The 21,520-nt window shown below is 39.6% G+C and overlaps 1 protein-coding gene across 1 annotated transcript in view; it reads left to right on the top strand.

The window, feature by feature from the left end:
- LOC128698628 (glutamic acid-rich protein) overlaps nucleotides 1-19,367 on the top strand; it is a 144,591-nt gene extending 125,224 nt beyond the window's left edge. The window contains exons 16-17 of the mRNA XM_070104015.1: nucleotides 17,829-17,986; nucleotides 18,282-19,367. Of these exons, the coding sequence (XP_069960116.1) occupies nucleotides 17,829-17,986; nucleotides 18,282-18,348 (225 nt within the window). The 3' untranslated portion in view covers nucleotides 18,349-19,367. The remainder of the gene's footprint in view (nucleotides 1-17,828; nucleotides 17,987-18,281) is intronic.
- Nucleotides 19,368-21,520: the final 2,153 nt, after the last annotated feature.

The raw sequence follows: 21,520 nt of genomic DNA, 5'->3' as shown, positions 1-21,520 counted from the left end.
CTATACTTTCATACATTCCCTTCTTTGCCTCCATAGATAACGTTTTTTGACTCCACATATACCTCAACGCACCACTCGCCTTTTTCCCCTCATCAATTCTATGATTAACCTCATCCTTCATAAATCCATCCGCCGACACGTCAACTCCCAAGTATCTGAAAACATTCACTTCTTCCATACCGCGGGTTCAATCCCGGCCGGGGGTATGGTTTATTTGCAATCGTGTCATTACGATTTCTTGAGTCGAGTCAGTCCATACTCCTCCTCCCCAATTTGATATCCAATTTTTCTTTATCTAAATCATTTGATACCCTCATCACCTTACTCTTTTCTATGTTCACTTTCAACTTTCTACCTTTACACACATTCCCAAACTCATCTGCTAACCTTAGCAATTTTTCTTTAGAATCTCCGATAAGCACAGTATCATCAGCAAAAAGTAACTGCGTGAATTCCCATTTTGAATTTGATTCCCCAAAATTTAATCCCACCCCTCTCCCGAACACCCTAGCATTTACAACCCCATCTATAAATATATTAAACAACCATGGTGACATTACACATCCCTGTCTAAGACCTACTTTTACCGGGAAGAAGTCTCCCTCTCTTCTACGCACCCTAACCTGAGCCTGACTATCCTCATAAAAACTCTTTACAGCATTTAATAACTTACCACCTATTCCATATACTTGCAGCATCTGCCACATTGCTCCTCTATCCACTCTATCATATGCCTTTTCTAAATCCATAAATGCAATAAAAACTTCCCTTCCTTTATCTAAATACTGTTCACATATATGCTTCAATGTAAACACTTGATCTACACATCCCCTACCCACTCTGAAGCCTCCTTGCTCATCCGCAATCCTACATTCTGTCTTACCACTAATTCTTTCAATTATAACCCTACCGTACACTTTTCCTGGTATACTCAGTAAACTTATTCCTCTATAATTTTTACAGTCTCTTTTGTCCCCTTTCCCTTTATATAAAGGGACTATACATGCTCTCTGCCAATCCCTAGGTACCTTCCCCTCTTTCATACATTTATTAAATAAAAGTACCAACCACTCCAGCACTATATCCCCGACCCTGCTTTTAACATTTCTGTCATGATCCCATCAGTTCCAGCTGCTTTACCCCCTTTCATTCTACGTAATGCCTCACGTACCTCCCAAACACTTACATTCTGCTCTTCTTCACTCCTCAATAATTCTAGCAGCTTCAAATCAAGCAGGAGAAAGCTGGTAGGCCCACATGTGAGAAAATGGGTCTGTGTGGTCAGTGTGCATTGTATAAAAAAAAATCTTGCACTGACCCATTCTCTCACATGTGGGCCTACCAGCTTTCACCTGCTTGATTTAAAGCTGCTAGAATTATTGAGTATATATATGTCCGAAACACTGGCTCATAAGATGTACATATACGGCCGAAACAGTCAAATGGTTATTGGACAATGTACTGTGTAGGTGCTTTACACAACAAGAAGCATTTCTTTTATTCGTTAGATCCATGGCTAGGGCTAAAAGTAAGCAGGTTATAACAATAAATGGAGTAAAATAAATTGGAATGACTTGTGCAGCAAGTAACACCACCAAATAGTAGCAGCAGATTGGTGTGGCGACCCTGGAAATTTGAAATTATTCTAGCCAAAATTAGTGCTGAATAACTGATGGAACCAGATGTGTGATTGCTGGATTTGTGATGGCAGACCTGTATGTGTAAAAGGAGGAAGTTGAAAGTGAACATACGAAATAATGAGGTAATTAGTGAGACTATGCAGCGAAAGATTGGACATCGAAAGGATTGGACATCGAAAAGATTGGACATAGAATTGGAGGAAGTATAGAAGCATTGAGTGTGTGTGTGGGAGTGGATGCATTGGCAGAACGGTGAATGAAAGACAGTGTGAATCAGAATAGATGAGGGAAGGTGAGAGGGGATGCTGCAGTTCATAAGGTTGTTTGAATTGTGATGTCTGCTCACTTTTGGTAAGACAGTTATTGAATGAAATATGGTAACTGTACAGGAATACCTTGCATAGTACAATTTTTATATAATATGGTTTATAAATTTAATAACAAATTTTATTTACTGCATTTTATGGCAAACAAGACTATTTCCCTCTGTTCTTCTTATATCATTGCTTATTGTTTCAAATTAGCAAGTTTATTTAGGTACAGGTACTCATGAGCGTGTTTGATAGGAGTGAATGGAGATGAATGGTATTTGGGACCTGACGATCTGTTAGAGTGTGGGCAGGGTAATATTTAGTGAAGGGATTCAGGGAAACTGGTTATTTTTATATAGCCAGACTTGAGTACTGGAAATGGGAAGTACAATGCCTGCACTTTAAAGGAGGGGTTCGGGATATTAGCAGTTTGGAGGGATATGGTGTGTATCTTATACGTATATGCTTCTAAACTGTTGTGTTCTGAGCACCTCTGCAAAAACAGTGATTATGTGTGAGTGAGGTGAAAGTGTTGAATGATGATGAAAGTATTTTCTTTTTGGTGGGAGATGGCCGACTTGTTAAAAAAAAAAAAAATTAAGATGTATGTAAATTACCTAGGATAGTCCTTGATTTTAATCCATGGGGGAAGTGGAACAGAATTCTTCGTCCGTAAGGCATGCATGTCATAAGAGGTGACTAAAATGCCAGGAGCAAGGGGCTAGTAACCCCTTCTGTATATGTTACTGGTGAGTTGAAAGAAAGAAAAGTCCTTGATTTCCACTAGGGTCCTTTATTTCCATTATGGCCCTTGATTCCCATTGTTTGTCTTTGTGTATTAAATGGTTCTTCAGTTTTCTTGTGCTTGGCAGTATATTTGTCTTTGAATGTTATTCAGTTAACCCTTTGAGGGTTTTCGTCGTACTAGTACGTCTTACGCGTAGGGGTTTTTGACGTACTAGTACTCATAAATTCTAGCGGCCTCAAATCTAGTGGGAGAAAGCTGGTAGGCCTTCATATGAAAGAATGGGTCTATGTGGTCAGTGTGCACAGTCTAAAAAAAATCCTGCAGCACACAGTGCATAATGAGAAAAAAAAAACTTTGACCATTTTTTTTGAATAAATCAGCGACTTTGCAGTGTATTTTCGTATGGTATTTATTGTTGTATTCTAGTTTTCTTGGTCTCATTTTATAGAATGGAAGATATATTACAGAAATTGAGATGATTTTGACTGGTTTTACAATGAAAAGTGCCTTGAAATTGAGCTCAAAGTAGCTGGTGAGTTGCAAAAGAAAGTCTAATATTCTCTCAAAGTCCTTGATTTCCACTAGGGTCCTTTATTTCCATTATGGCCCTTGATTCCCATTGTTTGTCTTTGTGTATTAAATGGTTCTTCAGTTTTCTTGTGCTTGGCAGTATATTTGTCTTTGAATGTTATTCAGTTAAGCTGTAATTAACATTTGCAGGACACTCACTCATACTCTTGTACAGTACATAAACTGGCCCTGACTGGCCTCTCTTTTTCTTCTTACTGTTTTTTATGTTTACTGTGGATATGGCTATAGCTATGAGATAAGATATTGATTTGTGATGGTTTTTTCGTGTTTTAAAAATATTTTTAAGTATATTGGTTTTACTGTTTAATAAAAGTACATTTGTATTGCCCACGAAAGAATTCACATTGAATGAACTTTTTTTTTTTAACCAGTCGTATCCCACCGAGGCAGGGTGACCTAAAAAGAAAAATTAACGTTTTTTTTTTTTTTTTAATTTAGTAATTTATGCAGGAGAATGGGTTACTAGCCCCTTGCTCCTACATTTTAGTCACCTCTTATGACACACATGGCTTGTAAAGGAAGAATTCTGTTCCACTTCCCCATGAAGAATTGGATGAACTATCAGTGTTAATTGTGATAGTACAGTGGACCCTTGGGTAATGGAATTAATCCGTTCCAGAGAGCTTGCCTTTAACCGATTTTGGCGTTAGCCGAATTAATTTTCCCCATAAGAAATAATGGAAATCCAATTAATCCATTCCAGACACCCGAAAGTATTAAACAAAATAATTTTTTTTACATGAAGTATATATTTCCCTACACAGAAAACAATGAGACATGCACAATAAACAATACTGAAATGACACTTACCTTTATTGAGGACTTACTGATGAGTGATGAGATGGGAGGAGGGCAGAGGATGGAGGAGTTTACAATTGTTTGGAAGGGGAATCCCCTTCCATAAAGACTTAAGGTAACAAGTCCTTTTCTGGGGTTACCTCCCTTCTTTGTTTTTTAATGCCGCTAGGACCAGCTTGAGAGTCACTGGACCCCTGTTGCACCAAAAATCTGTCCAGAGAGCTCAGTTTATGGTGTCTCTTCAAGATTTCCCTAAAATGGGACACAATAGCATCATTGTACATGTTGCCAGTACGGCCTGCAACAACTGTGTCAGGGTAATGTTCATCCATAAATGCTTGCACCTTTGTCCACATTGTACAAATGTCCTTAATCTTTGACAAAGGCAACTTCCTCCATCTCTCTTCTTCCTCCTCTGAAGGAAATTCCTGAGCTGTGGTCTGTTGATGTTGCACCTGAAGCTCTTGCAGCTCTGTTGTGGTTAGCTCTTCATCGTCGTCCTCCACTAACTCTTCCACATCCTCGCCACTAACCTCCAACCCCATGGACTTCCCCAATGCCACAGTAGATTCCACAACTGGCATAGGCTCCTCAGGGTTAGCCCCAAACCCTTCAAAATCCCTCTGTTGTACACATGCTGGTCATAGTTTTTTCCAAGCAGAGTTCAAAATCCTGGAAGTCACTCTCTCCCAAGCCTTACCTACAAGGTTTATGCAACTGAGGATACTGAAGTCATCTTTCCAGAACTCTCTTAGGGTCAATTCAGTGTCTGAGGTCACTTCAAAGCACTTTTGAAACACTGCTTTGGTGTACAGTTTTTTGAAGTTTGAAATGACCTGCTGGTCCATGGGCTGGAGGAGAGGAGTGGTGTTAGGAGGCAAAAAGTTGACTTTAATAAAACTAAACTCCCCTGCAATTTGCTCTTCCAAGTCTTGAGGATGAGCAGGAGCATTGTCCATTAACAGGAGGCACTTGAGTGGCAATTTATTTTCCAGGAAGTATTTTTTCACACTGGGGCCAAACACGTCATAGAACCAATCGAGGAAAATGCCCCTAGTGACCCATGCCTTACTGTTTGCTCTCCACATCACACACAATTTAGTCTTGACGGCATTGTTTTTCTTGAAAGCACTGGGAGTTCCAGAGTGATACACGAGTAAAGGCTTCACTTTGCAATCCCACTAGCATTACTACAAAACATGAGAGTTAGCCTATCTTTCATAGGCTTGTGTCCTGGGAGTGCCTTTTCCTCCTGAGTAATGTAGGTCCTGTTTGGCATTTTCTTCCAAAACAGGCCTGTTTCGTAACAGTTGAACACTTGTTGGGGTTTTAAGTTTTCAGCCTCTTTGTACCCCTTAAAGTCCTGCACATATTTTTCAACCGCTTTTTTTTGTCATAACTGGCAGCTTCACCATGCCTTATCACGCTGTATGCCACTACGATTCTTAAATCTCTCAAAACAGCCTTTGCTGGCCTTAAATTCATCAGTATGAGCACTATTTGGAGGCATATTCTTAATGAGATCATCATGCAACTGCCTTTCCTTTTCACATATTATTGACTGAGAAACACTATCTCCTGATAATTGTTTCTCGTTGATTCACACCAACAACACTCTCCACATCTTCAAGTATTTGCGATCTCTGTTTTGTAAGCATACTTGCACCTTTCAGAACAACAGCTTCCTTGATTGCCTTTTTGTTGGCCAAGATAGTAGTGATGGTTGAATGGGGTTTGTTATACAACCTGGCCAACTTGGAGACACGCACTCCACTTTCGTATTTTGCGATGATCTCTTTCTCCACTTCAATAATATTTCTTACCCTCTGTACCACAGGGCTTTCTTTGGGCCCATGGTTGCTTATTTAGCAGTTACAAGCACTAAAAACAATGGAATAATACAAAATATATCACATGTATGCGTGGAATCGCCCTCCCTGGCTTGTAAACAATGGGACACTAGCTGTACACGGAGTCATGGAAAGGCTGGGCGGCTCAGGCCACACGGACACGTTTGCGACGAATGTCCTTAACTGGGTTCTTGGGCGTTAGCCAAGCCAATATTTTGATGCAAAAACGTGATGCTATCCGATTCTGGCGTTAACCGATGACGCCATTACCCGAGGGTCCACTGTAGATGCTTGCGACTTCACTTTAATAATAAACGCGGATCCAAACATTGAACAAGGCATTAGAGTTATGCAGGCAATGATATTCATTGCTATAAAGTTTTTTTTTTTTCAACAAGTCGGCCATCTCCCACCGAGGGAGGGTGACCCAAAAAGAAAGAAAATCCCCAAAAAGAAAATACTTTAATCATCATTCAACACTTTCACCTCACTCACACATAATCACTGTTTTTTGCAGAGGTGCCCAGAATACAACAGCTTAGAAGTTTTTTTTTATTATTTTTTTTTTATTATCACACTGGCCAATTCCCACCAAAGCAGGGTGGCCCAAAAAAGAAAAATTTTCACCATCATTCCCTCCATTACTGTCTTGCCAAAAGGGTGCTTTACACTACAGTTTTTAAACTGCAACATTAACACCCCTCCTTCAGAGTGCAGGCACTGCACTTCCCATCTCCAGGACTCAAGTCCGGCCTGCCGGTTTCCCTAAACCCCTTCATAAATGTTACTTTGCTCACACTCCAACAGCACGTCAAGTATTAAAAACCATTTGTCTCCATTCACTCCTATCAAACACGCTCACGCATGCCTGCTGGAAGTCCAAGCCCCTCGCACACAAAACCTCCTTTACCCCCTCCCTCCAACCTTTCTTAGGCCGACCCCTACCCCGCCTTCCTTCCACTACAGACTGATACACTCTTGAAGTCATTCTGTTTCGCTTCATTCTCTCTACATGTCCGAACCACCTCAACAACCCTTCCTCAGCCCTCTGGACAACAGTTTTGGTAATCCCGCACCTCCTCCTAACTTCCAAACTACGAATTCTCTGCATTATATTCACACCACACATTGCCCTCAGACATGACATCTCCACTGCCTCCAGCCTTCTCCTCGCTGCAACATTCATCACCCATGCTTCACACCCATATAAGAGTGTTGGTATAATTATACTGTCATACATTTCCCTCTTTTCTTCCACAGACAAAGTTCTCTGTCTCCACAGACTCCTAAGTGCAACACTCAACATTTTCCCTACATCATTTCTATGATACACCTCATCTTGCTGACTCGTCCACTCCCAAATATCTGAATACATTCACCTCCTCCATACTCTCTCCCTCCAATCTGATATCCAATCTTTCATCACCTAATCTTTTTATCCTCATAACCTTACTCTTTCCTGTATTCACTTACAATTTTCTTCTTTTGCACACCCTACCAAATTCATCCACCAATCTCTGCAACTTCTCTTCAGAATCTCCCAAGAGCACAGTGTCATCAGCAAAGAGCAACTGTGACAACTCCCACTTTGTGTGATTCTTTATCTTTTAACTCCATGCCTCTTGCCAAGACCCTCGCATTTACTTCTCTTACAACCCCATCTATAAATATATTAAACAACCACGGTGACATCACACATCCTTGTCTAAGGCCTACTTTTACTGGGAAATAATTTCCCTGTTTCCTACATACTCGAACTTGAGCCTCACTATCCTCGTAAAAACTCTTCACTGCTTTCGGTAACCTACCTCCTATACCATACACCTGCAACATCTGCCACATTGCCCCCCTATCCACCCTGTCATACGCCTTTTCCAAATCCATAAATGCCACAAAGACCTCTTTAGCCTTATCTAAATACTGTTCACTTATATGTTTCACTGTAAACACCTGGTCCACAAACCCCCTACCTTTCCTAAAGCCTCCTTGTTCATCTGCTATCCTGTTCTCCGTCTTACTCTTAATATACGTATATACGTACAAAAATACACAATACAGTGGACCCCCGCATAACGATCAGCTCCCAACGCGACCAATTATGTAAGTGTATTTTTGTAAGTGCTTTTGTAGGTGTATTTTTGGGCGTCTGAAATGGACTAATCTTCTTCACAATATCTCTTATGGGAACAAATTCAGTCTATAACGGCACCCAAACAGACTTCTGGATTGAAATAATATCGTTATGCGGGGGTCCACTGTATATCCCTCCAAACTGCCAATATCCCAAACCCCTCCTTTAGAGTGCAGGCATTGTACTTCCCATTTCCAGGACTCAAGTCCGGTTATATAAAATAACTGGTTTCCCTGAATCCCTTCACTAAATATTACCCTGCTCACACTCCAACATCTCGTCAGGTACCAAATACCATTCGTCTCCATTCACTCCTATCTAACACGCTCACACACGCTTGCTGGAATTCCAAACCCCTCGTCCACAACACCACCTTTACCCCCTCCCTCCAGCCTTTTCGATGACAACCCCTACCCCACTTTCCTTTCCCTACGGATTTACATGCTCTCCTTGTCATTCTACGTTGATCCATTCTCTCTAAATGACCGAACCACCTCAACAAACCCTCTTCAGCCCTCTGACTAATACTTTTATTAACTCCACACCTCCTCCTAAATTCCACACTTCGAATTTTCTGCATAATATTTACACCACACATTGCCCTTAGACAGGACGTCTCCAGTGCCTCCAACTGCCTCCTCACTGCAGCATTTACAACCCAAGCTTCACACTCATATAAGAGTGTTGATACTACTATGCTTTCATACATTCCCTTCTTTGCCTCCATAGATGACATTTTTTGCCTCCATATATACCTCAATGCACCACTCACCTTTGTTCCTTCATCAATTCTATGATTAACCTCATCCTTCATAAATCTATCCGCTGACACGTCAACCCCCAAATGTCTGAAAACATTCACTTCTTCCATACTCCTCCCCCCTAATTTGATATCCAATTTTTCTTTATCTAAATCATTTGATACCCTCATACCTTACTCTTTTCTATGTTCACTTTCTACCTTTACACACACTCCCAAAATTGTCCACTAACCTTTGCAGTTTTTCTTTAGAATCTCCCATAAGCACAGTATCATCAGCAAAAAGTAACTGTGTCACTTCCCATTTTGCATTTAATTCCCCATAATTTAATCCCACCCCTCTCCCAAACACCCTAACATTTACTTCTTTTACAACTTTATCTATAAATATATTAAACAACCATGGTGACATTACACATCCCTGTCTAAGACCTACTTTTACCGGGAAGTAGTCTCCCTCTCTTCTACACACCTTAACCTGAGCCTCATTATCCTCATCAAAACTCTTTACAGCATTTAGTAACTTACCACCTATTCCATATACTTGCAACGTCTGCCACATTGCTCTCCTATCCACTCTATCATATGCCTTCTCTAAATCCATAAATGCAATAAAAACTTCCCTACCTTTTTGTAAATACTGTTCACATACATGCTTCAATGTAAACACTTGATCTATACATCCCCTACCCACTCTAAAACCTCCTTGCTCATCCCCAATTCTACATCATGTCTTGCCTCTAATTCTTTCAATAATAACCGTACCGTACACTTTTCCTGGTATACTTAGTAAACTTATTCCTCTATAATTTTTACAATCTCTTTTGTCCCCCTTCCCTTTATATAAAGGGACTATACACACACTCCGCCAATCCCTAGGTACCTTCCCCTCTTTCATACATTTCTTAAACAAAAATACCAACCACTCCAACACTGTCCCCCCCTGCTTTTAACATTTCTGTCATAATCCCGTCAGTTCCAGCTGCTTTACCCCCTTTCATTCTACGTAATGGTTCACACACCTCCCCTACACTCACATCCTGCTCTTCTTCACTCCTAAAAGATGGTATACCTACCTTGCCAGTGCATGAAATTACCGCCTCCCTTTCTTTGTCGACATTTAACCCTTTGACTGTTGCGGCCGTATATATACGTCTTACGAGGTACCGTGTTTGACGTATATATACACATAAATTCTAGCGGCTTCAAATCAAGCAGGAGAAAGCTGGTAGGCCCACATGTGAGAGAATGGGTCTGTGTGGTCAGTGTGCACCATATAAAAAAAATCCTGGAGCGCGCAGTGCATAATGAGGAAAAAAAAACTCCGACCGGTTTTTTGTTTTTTAATTAATATGCCGAATTTGTGGTCTATTTTCGTATAGTATTTATGGTTGTATTCTCGTTTTCTTGGTCTCATTTGATAGAATGGAAAACATATTATAGAAATAGAGGTGATTTTGATTGATTTTACTATAAAAAGAACCTAGAAATGGAGCTCAAAGTAGGGGAAATGTTTGATTTTTGCCAATGTTCAAAAGTAAACAAATGATGCCATTGTCCAATAAATGTCCAGCTAGCCATTCTAATATGCAGTCATGAATGGGTTGATGTTATTTATACAATTATTACAGTATTGCAGTAGTCTGCATAATAGTAAGTCTTCTATTTTTTGTTTGAATAAAAATTCAAAATAGAAAGCAAGAGTAATATCAGAGGGGCCTGGAGACATGACTGATGAACAAAGAAAATGTTATTTTAGAGCCAGGAATGTCTGCGTTGTTCATTCTGGACCTTATTTTGAAATTGTCATATTTTTTAGTTTTCGTGAAATTGGCCAAATTGCAAATTTCTGACCACATTATTAGGTAGTTGAAATCGGTAAATGGGCAGTTTCTTGTACTCAATCGATAGAAAAAATGGAGTTCTAAAGAAATAGCTATGAGTTTGGGCGACTGGAACAATGGAATTAGCCGAAAATAGGGCTCAAAATGGGTGAAATTGCCGATTTGTAAACAGCGCCGAGGTCGCTAACTTCGCGAGAGCATAATTCCATTAGTTTTCTATCAAATTTCATTTTTTTGGTGTCATTACAATCGGGAAAAGATTCTCTATCATTTCATAAGATTTTTTTTTTTTTTTTAAATTTTGCGACACCAGGAGACACCTCAGGATTGGGGGTTGCGACAGTCAAAGGGTTAAAGGTTCCTCAAAATATTCTTGCCATCTATCCAATACCTCCATCACCCCATCTACTAACTCCCCTACTCTGTTTTTAACTGACAAATCCATTCGTTCCCTAGGCTTTCTTAACTTGTTTAACTCACTCCTGAGTTTTTTCTTATTTTCATTAAAATTTCTTGGCAGTGCCTCTCCCACTTTATCATCTGCTCTCCTTTTGCACTCTCTCACCACTCTTCACCTTTCTTTTACTCTCCATATACTCTACTCTTCTTATAACACTTTTGCTTTGTAAATACCTCTCATAAGCTACCTTTTTCTCTTTTATCACACCCTTTACTTCATCATTCCACCAATCACTCCTCTTTACTCCTACACCCACCCTTCTATAACCACAAACTTCTGCCCCACATTCTAATATTGCATTTTTAAAACTATTCCAACCCTCTTCAACCCCCTCACTACTCATACTTGCACCAGTCCACCTTTCTGCTAATAGTTGCTTATATTTCACCTGAACTTCCTCTGCCCTTAGTTTATGCACTCTCACCTCCCTGTTGTTTGTTGTTGCCATTTTCCTCTTATCCCATCTACCTCTTATTCTAACTGTAGCTACAACTAGATAATGATCCAATATATCAGTTGCCCCTCCATAAACATGTACATCCTGGAGCCTACCCATCAACCTTTTATCCACCAATACACAATCTAACAGACTACTTTCATTACGTGCTATATCATACCTTGCATATTTATTTATCCTCTTTTTCATAAAATGTGTATTACTTATTACCAAATCTCTTTCTACACATAGCTCAATTAACCCTTTGAGGGTTGACAGGTCCTCTCAGAGACTCGTTCTCAGGGTCGGCCAAATTTAAAAAAAAAAAAATTTTTTTTTCTTATGGAAAAAGTTTTTTTTTTTTTAAATATTGCAGGCTAAACAAAAAATTTTTACCATCAATACTTACCAAGATATGGAGGTGTGAAGTTGATGAAAAAGGGGGACAATGTGGCAACATCGCCGACTGCCGTCTCCCGGTATTCTTTTATTTACTTTATGTACTAATTTCTATTATTTTTTAATTTTTCTTTTTCCAAGTAACTTTTATGGCCTGTGAGACCAATATGATCAGTATTTTGTAAGGTTTTTCTTTTTCAGTACTACACAATAAGGGCGTAAACACTGTTATCATTACTCACGAAATCGTAATGACACGATTACAAACAAACCATACCCCGGCCGGGATTGAACCCGCGGTCAGAGACTCTCTGACCGCAGGTTCAATCCCGGCCGGGGTATGGTTTGGACTGTTATCATTGTTTTGTTTATAAAAAATATTTACACAAACGATATGAAATGTTTATTACTATTTTTCTATATTTTATATACACATATACAGTCACAGGGAATGTTTCTAGAAGTTCTGCAGCCTGTGGAAGTCTTTGAAACATGGTGTCATGCACAGTGGTGGTGTTGTGGACGTTTCCTTGTATGTGCACAGATGTAACACCTCTTCTGAGCCTTTTTCTTGAAAGCAGTAGCAGGCAGTTTTACTAGGAAGTGATCACCATGCTTCAGACTAGAAGGTAGTTGTTGATAATTTGCTGGGCAGTCTATTGCAGGTGTTGTTCCTTGGTACTTGAATACTATTTGTCTGATGACAGACTAACAGAATTCGCCGTATTGTGGTTTGTTTCTGGTCCTCATCTTATACATATTATAAGCATTGAGCATGGAAATGTCCAGAAGATGGAAAAAAAGTTTTATGTACCACTTACAACTCTTGCGAACACAATCGGCAAACCGATCTGTTATGTCACATTTGTCCACTGAATGCATATTGAAGGTGTAATCAATCACAGCTGCAGGTTTTAGAATGGGTTCATTGCTCTCTATGCTGCCTGCCAGTGTCTGCCATTTCATTAGGGTGAACTGATGACAGCAGTGTGACATCTCGTTTGTCATGCCACCGACATGCCATGATGTCATTGGCAGCAAACGCCTGCACCTCACCTCTACGAGTGCCAGCGTCAAACCTGGGCATATGTTTCCGATTTACATGCACTGTGGCACACATCTGTCATGTTCACTCGCAAAAAATCACTGAGTGAGGGGCTTGTGTACCAGTTATCAGTATACAGTGGACCCCCGCTTAACGATCACCTCCAAATGCGACCAATTATGTAAGTGTATTTATGTAAGTGCGTTTGTACTTGTATGTTTGGGGGTCTGAAATGGACTAATCTACTTCACAATATTCCTTATGGGAAAAAATTCGGTCAGTACTGGCACCTGAACATACTACTGGAATGAAAAAAGTTCGTTAACCGGGGGTCCACTGTATAATATATGCCCCTTACCAAGGTATGGTTCTATCATTGTTCTAACCATATCACCAGAGATGTCCAATAACTTCCTGGTATTTTGCAATGTATAACTTCCAGTGTACACAATAATATCCAATACCAGACCACTGTAACAATCACAAAGCACAAACAACGTTATACCAAAGCGTTTCCTCTTGCTTTGTATGTACTGCTTGAAAGAGAGTCTTCCTTTGAACAGAATCAAAGACTCGTCAATTACAAGCTTCCTGAAGGGATAAAAATACATATTGAATTTCACTTTCAGATACACAAACACATTCCTAATCTTACATAACCTGTCGTTTCTGTCATGCCTGGTTTTGTCTGAGAAGTGAAGCATACATAACATTAGCACAAATCGATTCACTGGCATTATATCACTGAAACCTGGGGTTGGAATCAGGCGGTCTGTTGACCAGTATGATTTCACTTTGTGCTTATACACATGTGGCATAAGCATTATTGTGGCAAAGAAAAGATACATCTCAGCCACAGTTGCCTCCTTCCACTGGTGTAGACGTGATTTTGGCGAAAGTATTGTGTTTGCCATGGTGTACTCGTAGTATGTGTTGCTTTCCATGACAATACTTTCCATCAGGGGTTCGTCAAAGAATAACTCGAAACATACCAGTTCAGTGGCATTGTTCCCAAGTGTACAAGATGGCCGTATTCCACTTTGGCTGTCATCAAACTGGTGGGCATTTGGAACAAAATTGACAGCTTCCTGCCAATCCCAGGTGCGGTCTGCTGGTGGGTACTGGACGATGACAGGTGGTTGTGGTTGTGGAGGTTGTGGTTGTGGAGGCTGGTGTGGTGGGTGGGTGGGTGGGGGATGGTGGCCTTTGTTGTAGATCAGCTGAGGCAGCGGCGCGGGTGGCAGCATGCATGGCCTACTGCTGGTGCCTCACGGCCGTCACCACCACTACCACCACCATGCACATTTTCCATCCCAATTGCAACACTATCATCGTCATTTTCACTGTCTGTTCCTGTTGTACAGCCACGGGATGTACTCTGAGATGTACTCCTTCCCCTTGGAATAGCATATGGCACACTACCAGAGTGCATATATCATCGTATATACTGATGCTTCACTGGGGAATATTCCACTTCACTGTCACTACTGGAACTGTTTTCAAGAGCTTGTAGTTCATAATCACTATCGCTATCATCACAAATGCTCACATCTGAGTCTGGGATTTGGGAAAATAGGAGTTTCCTCTTTGATTCTGGTACAACTGAACGTGAACAAGACTGCCCAGCACCAGAGGTGGAAGGCTGAGGGTCGTCTGGGTTTTCCTCACTATTACCGATATTACGGTCATTAGTTTTGGTCAAAACCTCACCAAAACCTTGAAACCATCTTCACTGGCACTTCCATCTGTATTAGAACTGTCACTGGGGAACAAAAGTGTCCCAATTCGCTGAGGAGTGAGGAACTTCTTACCACGAAGCATGGTGGACATTGTGTACTAAGATGGCATTCCCACAATGCACCACTGGGTTCCAGATTTTTTTTCTACCACGCACACCGACCACACAGACCCATGCTCTCACATCTAGGCCTACCAGCCTTTTCCCGCAAGATTTGACAGCGCTAGAATTTATGCATACTAGTACGTCAAAAACCCCTGCTCGTAAGCCGTACTAGTACATCCGAAACCCTCAAAGGGTTAAAGGCTCCCCATTTTCATTTACCCCTGGCACCCCAAATTTACCTACTACTCCCTCCACAAGATTTTTACCCACTTTAGCATTAACCCTTTGACTGCCGCAGGCCCCTTTCTGAAACTGTCATTCTATGTCGATAAATTTTTGGAAAAAAAAAAATATATTTTCTTATGAAATGATAGAGAATCTTTTCCTGATGGTAATGACACCAAAAGTACGAAATTTGGTCAAAAACTCACGGAATTACGCTCCCATGAAGTTAGCGGTCTCGGCGACATATGCGCATCGGCAATTTCACTGACTTTGAGCCCTGTTTTTGGCCAATTCCGTTGTTCCAGTTCACCAGACTCATGGCTATTTCTTTAGAACTCCATTTTTTCTATCTGTTGAGTACAAGAAACTGTCCATTTACCGATTTGAACTTCCCAATAAAGTGGTCAGAAATTGGCAATTTGGCCAATTTCACACAAAATAGGGTCCAGAATAAACAATGTAGACATTCTTGGCACTAAAATAACATATCCTCTGTTCATAGTCACATCTCTAGGCCCCTCTTATATTACTATTGCTTTCTATTTTGATTTTATATTAAAAAAAAAAATACAAAATTTACTGTTATGCAGACTACTGCATTATTGTAAAAATGGTATAAATAATATCAGTGCACTAGTGAAAGAATATTAGACTCCCCAGTTGAAGTGTATTGGACGTGTGGTGTGATTTGCTTACTCCTGAACATTGATAAAAATTGACCATTTCCGCTATTTTGAGCTCAATTTCAAGGTCATTTTCATCGTGAAAGTAATCAAAATCATCTCTATTTCTGTAATATGTTTTCCATTTTATCACCCGAGACCATGAAAACGAGAATACAACGATAAATACTGTATGAAAATACACCTCAAAGTCGGCGTTTTAATCACAAAAAATGGTGCTGCAGGATTTTTTTTTATGTGGTGCACACTGACCACACAGACCCATTCTCTCACATGTGGGCCTACCAGCTTTCTCCCACTTGATTTGAAGCCACTAGAATTTATGCATATAAATATGTCAGAAACAGTGGTGCGTAAGACATATATATACGACCGAAACAGTCAAAGGGTTAAAATTCCCAACGACAAGTACTCTCACACTTGGTTCAAAACTCCCCACGCATTCACTCAACATTTCCCAAAATCTCTCTCTCCTCTATACTTCTCTCTTCCCCAGGTGCATATACTCTTACTATAACCCACTTCTCACATCCAACCTTTATTTTACTCCGCATAATCCTTGAATTAATACGTTTATAGTCCCTCTTTTCCTGCCATAGCTTATCCTTCAACATTATTCTACTCCTTCTTTAGCTCTAACTCTATTTGAAACCCCTGACCTAATCCCATTTATTTCTCTCCACTGAAACTCTCCCACCCCCTTCAGCTTTGTTTCACTTAAAGCCAGGACATCCAACTTCTTCTCATTCATAACATCCACAATCATCTCTTTCTTATCATTTGCACAACTTCCATGCACATTCAGACTTCCCACTTTGACAATTTTCTTCTTATTCTTTATAGTAATTATTACAGGAAAAGGGGTTACTAGCCCATTGTTCCCAGCATTTTAGTTGACTTTTACAACAGCATGGCTTACGGAGGAAAGATTCTTATTCCACTTCCCCATGGATATAAAAGGAAAAGTAATAAGAACAAGAACTAGGATAAAATCAAAGAAAACTCAGATGAGTGTGTATAAATAAACGTGTATGTGTAGTGTGACCTAAGTGTAAGTAGAAGTAGCAAGACGTACCTGTAATCTTGCATATTTATGAGACAGACAAAAGACACCAGCAATCCTACCATCATGTAAAACAATTACAGGCTTTCGTTTTACACTCACTTGGCAGGACGGTAGTACCTCCCTGGGTGGTTGCTGTCTACCAACCTACTACCTATAAAGATATGTATAAAAATATGTATACTGATAAAAAGAAATAACTGTGTGAACTACATTCAACTATTTTTCAAAATAAAAATTACCTTTTTCTTTACTGTATGTATGGCACATTGTTTATCTACAACTGTAATAAAAATCTTTATTACTATTTTTTGTTTTTATCTTTTGTAATTTCCTTATTTGCAAGTGTGTGCAAGAGTTTCATGTGCATTCATTTATGCTAAGCAAATGGCTAAATATATTTGCAATCCAATGTATTTAATGTTGATGGAATGCATTATATTAAAACACATTATGATAATATTTTGATCAGTATGGTATTGCATCGTATGCTATTTTTGGCATGTATTAATCATACTGTGCAAGATATTGTTGTATTTCCTTTGGTGGGATATGACTGATGTAAAAAAAATATAAATGGGTGGGATAACCGAGTTAGAACTCGTTGCTCAGAATGTCATTACATTCACACTTTTGCATCGGTGACTTTTAGGTTTAGCACTTAGTTTGGTTCTATTATTATTATTATTAATGGTATTGGTATTTTAACCAGTATCAGCAAGTATCTGCTAATTTAATGGTATTGATATCGGCCTAAAATTAAGTATCTGTACCTGCAAGAAAATTGGTATCAGGTCATTCCAACCTCTGATAGATCCACATCCTTCAGCACTCCTTCAGGAAAAAGAGGAAAGGAAGGGACGGGGGGAAAGCAAGCAAGCAGTAGCATGAGAAAGATTATTTCCTGTAAATGTTTCTTTGAGATATATTGGGATAGAAGGCAAGTTGTGTGTTTTACAGTGTTTATGTAGGAGTTTCCTATAACATTTGTCTTCTTTTAGGAGGGTGCATCGTCAGCAGACATTGAAGAAAGCCTGGAGAGAAGTGCAGATAATGAAGAGCATTATGAGGAGAATAAAAAGAAGAATGTAGGAAGTGAAAACAATCAGGAGGAAATGGATGATGAAGATGACATGGCTCTAAACACCAAAGATGATTTGTGAGTTTTTTCAGCAATTCATTGGAATATATTGTTAGTAATAATGGTAGAATTACCCACAGATTGTTAGGTATATGAACACTAACTAATGTGACATCGTGGCAACGTTTTGCTCGCCAGGAGCTCTGTCAAGCTGTTACAGCTTGACAAAGCTCCTGGAGAGTGAGGCATTGCCATAATAAAACGTCACATTAGTTGCATCTGTGTCTGTTTACTGAATATATTGTTGTTCTGTCAACTTTCAATTTCCAGCACTAGATAAATTATTAAAGAAATGTATTTTTCTCTTAACCAGAGGTGATGATGAAGATGAAGTAATGGATGAAGAAGGTTTGGACTATGAACCAGGTGTTGGAGTCTAGTAGGAAGGTAATAGTCAGGCTAGCACTAGGAGCTAGGAACTAGGGACTTACATGAGACTTAAAGGACAAATAATTGTCCATACTGTAGTAGTGAGTGTGGACCATGCAGTGTTTTTAAATCTTCCTATGTCATGAACTAGAATATGCTGCAATACACACTATATTGATTCATGACTCGTGTACTTTTGTGTATTTATAACTTATTCCATTGATAATTGAATTGGGTGGAATAAATGCATTTAACTTGTCATCCACTTGTAGATCATTAAATTATGTTGTATCTAAAAAAAAAAAAAAATTATTGACAAAAGGCATTTATTATGTGTGGGTCAGTCAGTGCTGGTGTCTAGAGAGATAGCTTTGACAAGGCTGTGAAAGTTTGTATAACATGGCGGCTCTTGTACGGTAGAAGATTTTGGAGCATGCAGTGTCTTCAACACATTAACTTTGGCTTAGTTCATAAGCACCTTGACAGTGATAAATTTTCAAGAATGAGTAAATGTAAAACACGGTAAAAACAAAAAAAATAACTTTCAATGTACAGGCATGGCATCTTAATTTTATTGATATTTGTCAAACATGTAATAGAGAGTTTAATTTAGGCTGGTAGACTATCTGCTTTTTTAAATTGAAGATAAGACATTCTAGAGATTACAAAAATGTTTAGTTCTATAATTACATTTATAACTTTTAGGATCAAGCTTTGTAGATGGAAGATTTAATACTGTATTTTTGTCTTATACTACGAGACAGCAATAACTACCTTGAACTTGTAGATCTGTATTAAAACTTTACATATATTATGTTTAGCTAATTTCTTATTTTAATATTGAAATGTTTGTGATGACTTTTGCAGGTAGTCTTGTTAGTCTTGATAGTTACAGTATACCGAAGGTTAATCCAAAGTAGTTTTCGTCTTTGTGCAGAATAAACTTTTGCATTATTAAGCCGAGGAAGAAAACTATGCATAACTGTTCTTAGATATTCTTTTGAATGCTAAATACACTTTTAGCCTTTTACCAAGTTTTTCATAATTATCCATAACTAAAGAGCAATGTTTGTTCATGATACAGTACAGGATGCAACAGCTCAAATTATTACCATCCTACCTACATTGTTTCCTCTACACTGTGCAACAGATAGCAGTTATGTCTGAAGGACATAAAAATCAGTTTTAGAATTTCTACTCTTCCAGTCTCTGAATTTGTTGCACTTCATTTCCTCAAGGAGGATCCTTGATGTTGCTCTGGAATTGGATCTGTGTGTCCTTCCTTGGACCGAACCTGAATGACTCCTATTGCCTCAGGTGCTGTATGACCCCTCTAGGTTTAGCACTCCCTCTGTGGATGTAATAATAATGCTCCACTTCATGATAAAATCATGGTGACAAAATTTGTTCCTGTTTGGATAATAATTATGGGTGGCTCTCAGAGGTTGAAATTCTCACAGGATGACTGTGTGGGCCCCCCCGTTCCCCATCCCCATCTAGGATGGCTATTGTCTAGTGATAAGGCAATTCCAAAATTTTTGATTATACCAATACCCAATTTTCATCCGATACCGATACTTTTCCTGTATTTTTTGTTTTATTTTTAAAATTATGATATGTTCAACATATAAAGAAATGAATAAACAGAAGGGTGGACAAGGGGCTTGAGCTGTGGTCCGTAAATTGACAGTCCAGCTCTCTCCCTGCTCCATGAACTTTATCATACTTCATCTTAAGCTATGTATGGATCCTGTCTCCACTACATCACTCTCCAGACTTCTACTTCCTGACAGCTCTGTGACTGATGAAGTGTTCCCAAACATCTGAGTTTTCAACTTCCAGTTGTGACCTCTTGTTCCTGTGTCACATCTTTGAAGCATTCTGTCCCTGTCCACCTTGTCAATTCCTCTCAGTATTTTATGTCATTATCATGTCTTCCTTTCCTGCCTATCCTCCAGTGTTGTCAGATTGAATTCCCTTAACCTCTTCTCGTAGGACAAACGCCTCAGCTCCAGGACTAATCTTGTTGCAATGCTTTGCACTTTCTCATTATCTTGATGTGTTTGACCAGGTGTGGGTTCCATACTGGTGCTGTATATTCCAATATGGGCCTGACATACACGGTGTACAGTGTTGTGAATGACTCCTTAAACGTTGAAATGCTATTCTCAGCTTTGCCAAGTGCCCATGTGCTGCAGTAGTTATTTGATTGATGTGCATCTCAGGAGAATGTGCTCGGTATGATGTTCACCCTAAGATCCTTTTCTTTGAGTGAATGTTTCAGTCTTTGACCTCCTAAGCCGTACTCTATCGGCAGTCTTTGTCCTTCCCCAAGCTTCATATTATTATAATAAAAAAGAAGCGTTAAGCCACAAGGGCTATACAGCGCGCCCAAGCTTCATAACTTTGCACTTGTTGGGGTTAACCTCCAGGAGTCATTTGTCGGACCAGGCTTGCAGCCCTTCTAGATCCCCTTGTAATCTTACCTGATTGTTGTCATTAGTTTCACATCATCTGCAAACAGGGACACCTCTGAATCTATCTCTTTCATCATATCACTCGCATATGTACAAGAAACAGCACCAGACCTAGGACTTAACCCTTGTGGAACCCCACTCGACACGTGCCCGCTCTGACGCCTTGTCAGGTATTCCCTGATATATTGCATTACTTTCCCTACTTTTCCTGCTGATGCTCTAGTTTTTCAACCAGTCTCTTGTGTGATACTGTGTCGTAAGCCTTCTTACAGTCCAAAAAGATGCAGTCTCCGTGTCCCTCTCTTCTTTCTTACTTCTGTTATCTTGTCGTAGAACTTCAGTAGATTTGTGACCCAGGATTTTTCTTGCCAGAAGCCGTGCTGGTTGTCATGTACAAGCCTGTTTCTATCTAGGTGCTCCACCATTCTTCTGATAATCACCATAATTTTACACACTGTACATGTCAGCAACACTGGTCTGTAGTTTAATGCAGCCTGTCTGTCTCCTTTCTTAAAAATTGGGACTGTTTGCTGTCTTCCACACCTCAAGCATTTGCCCTGTTCGATAGATTTATTAAAGATTGATGTTGGCTGCACATACAATGCATCTCAGGACCCAAGGAGAGATGTTATCTGAGCTCAACGCCTTCAAGGTATTTAGTTCACTTAGCAGTTTCTTCACCTCCTCGGTTGTGTGCAGTGTGTAC

The sequence above is a fragment of the Cherax quadricarinatus genome, chromosome 88 (genome assembly GCF_038502225.1).
Source record: "Cherax quadricarinatus isolate ZL_2023a chromosome 88, ASM3850222v1, whole genome shotgun sequence".
NCBI classification, from domain to species: Eukaryota; Metazoa; Arthropoda; class Malacostraca; order Decapoda; family Parastacidae; genus Cherax; species Cherax quadricarinatus.
The sequence above is the reverse complement of the archived record's forward strand: the minus strand, read 5'-3'. Positions and strand labels throughout refer to the sequence as shown.